The sequence below is a fragment of the Rhincodon typus genome, unplaced genomic scaffold, assembly GCF_021869965.1.
Source record: "Rhincodon typus isolate 14 unplaced genomic scaffold, sRhiTyp1.1 hic_rhity00010761, whole genome shotgun sequence".
Lineage (NCBI taxonomy): Eukaryota > Metazoa > Chordata > Chondrichthyes > Orectolobiformes > Rhincodontidae > Rhincodon > Rhincodon typus.
Window position 1 is genome coordinate 1 of NW_025976399.1, and position 425 is coordinate 425.

Genomic DNA, 425 nt, shown 5'->3' on the forward strand with positions numbered 1-425 from the left:
TGCACACTTTCCCCCACCCTCCTTGCCCAGCTTCCCCATCCACCCCACCCAGTGCCCACCTTCTCGGTGAAGAGGTTGGTGATGGCATCATGCCGTTTCTGGGTGAAGACGATGGTGAAGACAGCGTGAGATCGGCTGCTGCTCTCGTTCATGTTGGTGCAGGCTACCGTCCTGGGGGTGGAGGGTGAAGAGAACGGTTATTGACCAACCTGGGCTTGGGGTGAGTAACCAAGAACCTGCCCCCCTCCCCGACCACAAACACCCACATTCCCTGGTCTCTCTGAACCCTGGCCCCCCCGGTCTGTCAGCTGATCAACGCCCTCCATTACCCCTGTGCCCCTTGTGACTTCCCCCATGGACATCCCCACTGTGCCCCGTGACTCATCTCCCCCACCCATCCAGTGACCCCCTGTTCCCCGAGACCC

General features: G+C 60.9%; 1 protein-coding gene across 1 annotated transcript in view; it reads right to left on the reverse strand.

Annotated features, from left to right (window-relative positions):
* Nucleotides 1-48: 48 nt before the first annotated feature.
* LOC109925342 (kinesin-like protein KIF1C) overlaps nucleotides 49-425 on the reverse strand; it is a gene marked incomplete at its 3' end in the record, with an annotated part of 7,233 nt that continues 6,856 nt past the window's right edge. Inside the window, exon 6 of the mRNA XM_020525286.2 lies at nucleotides 49-171. Coding sequence (XP_020380875.2) covers nucleotides 49-171 — 123 coding nt within the window. The remainder of the gene's footprint in view (nucleotides 172-425) is intronic.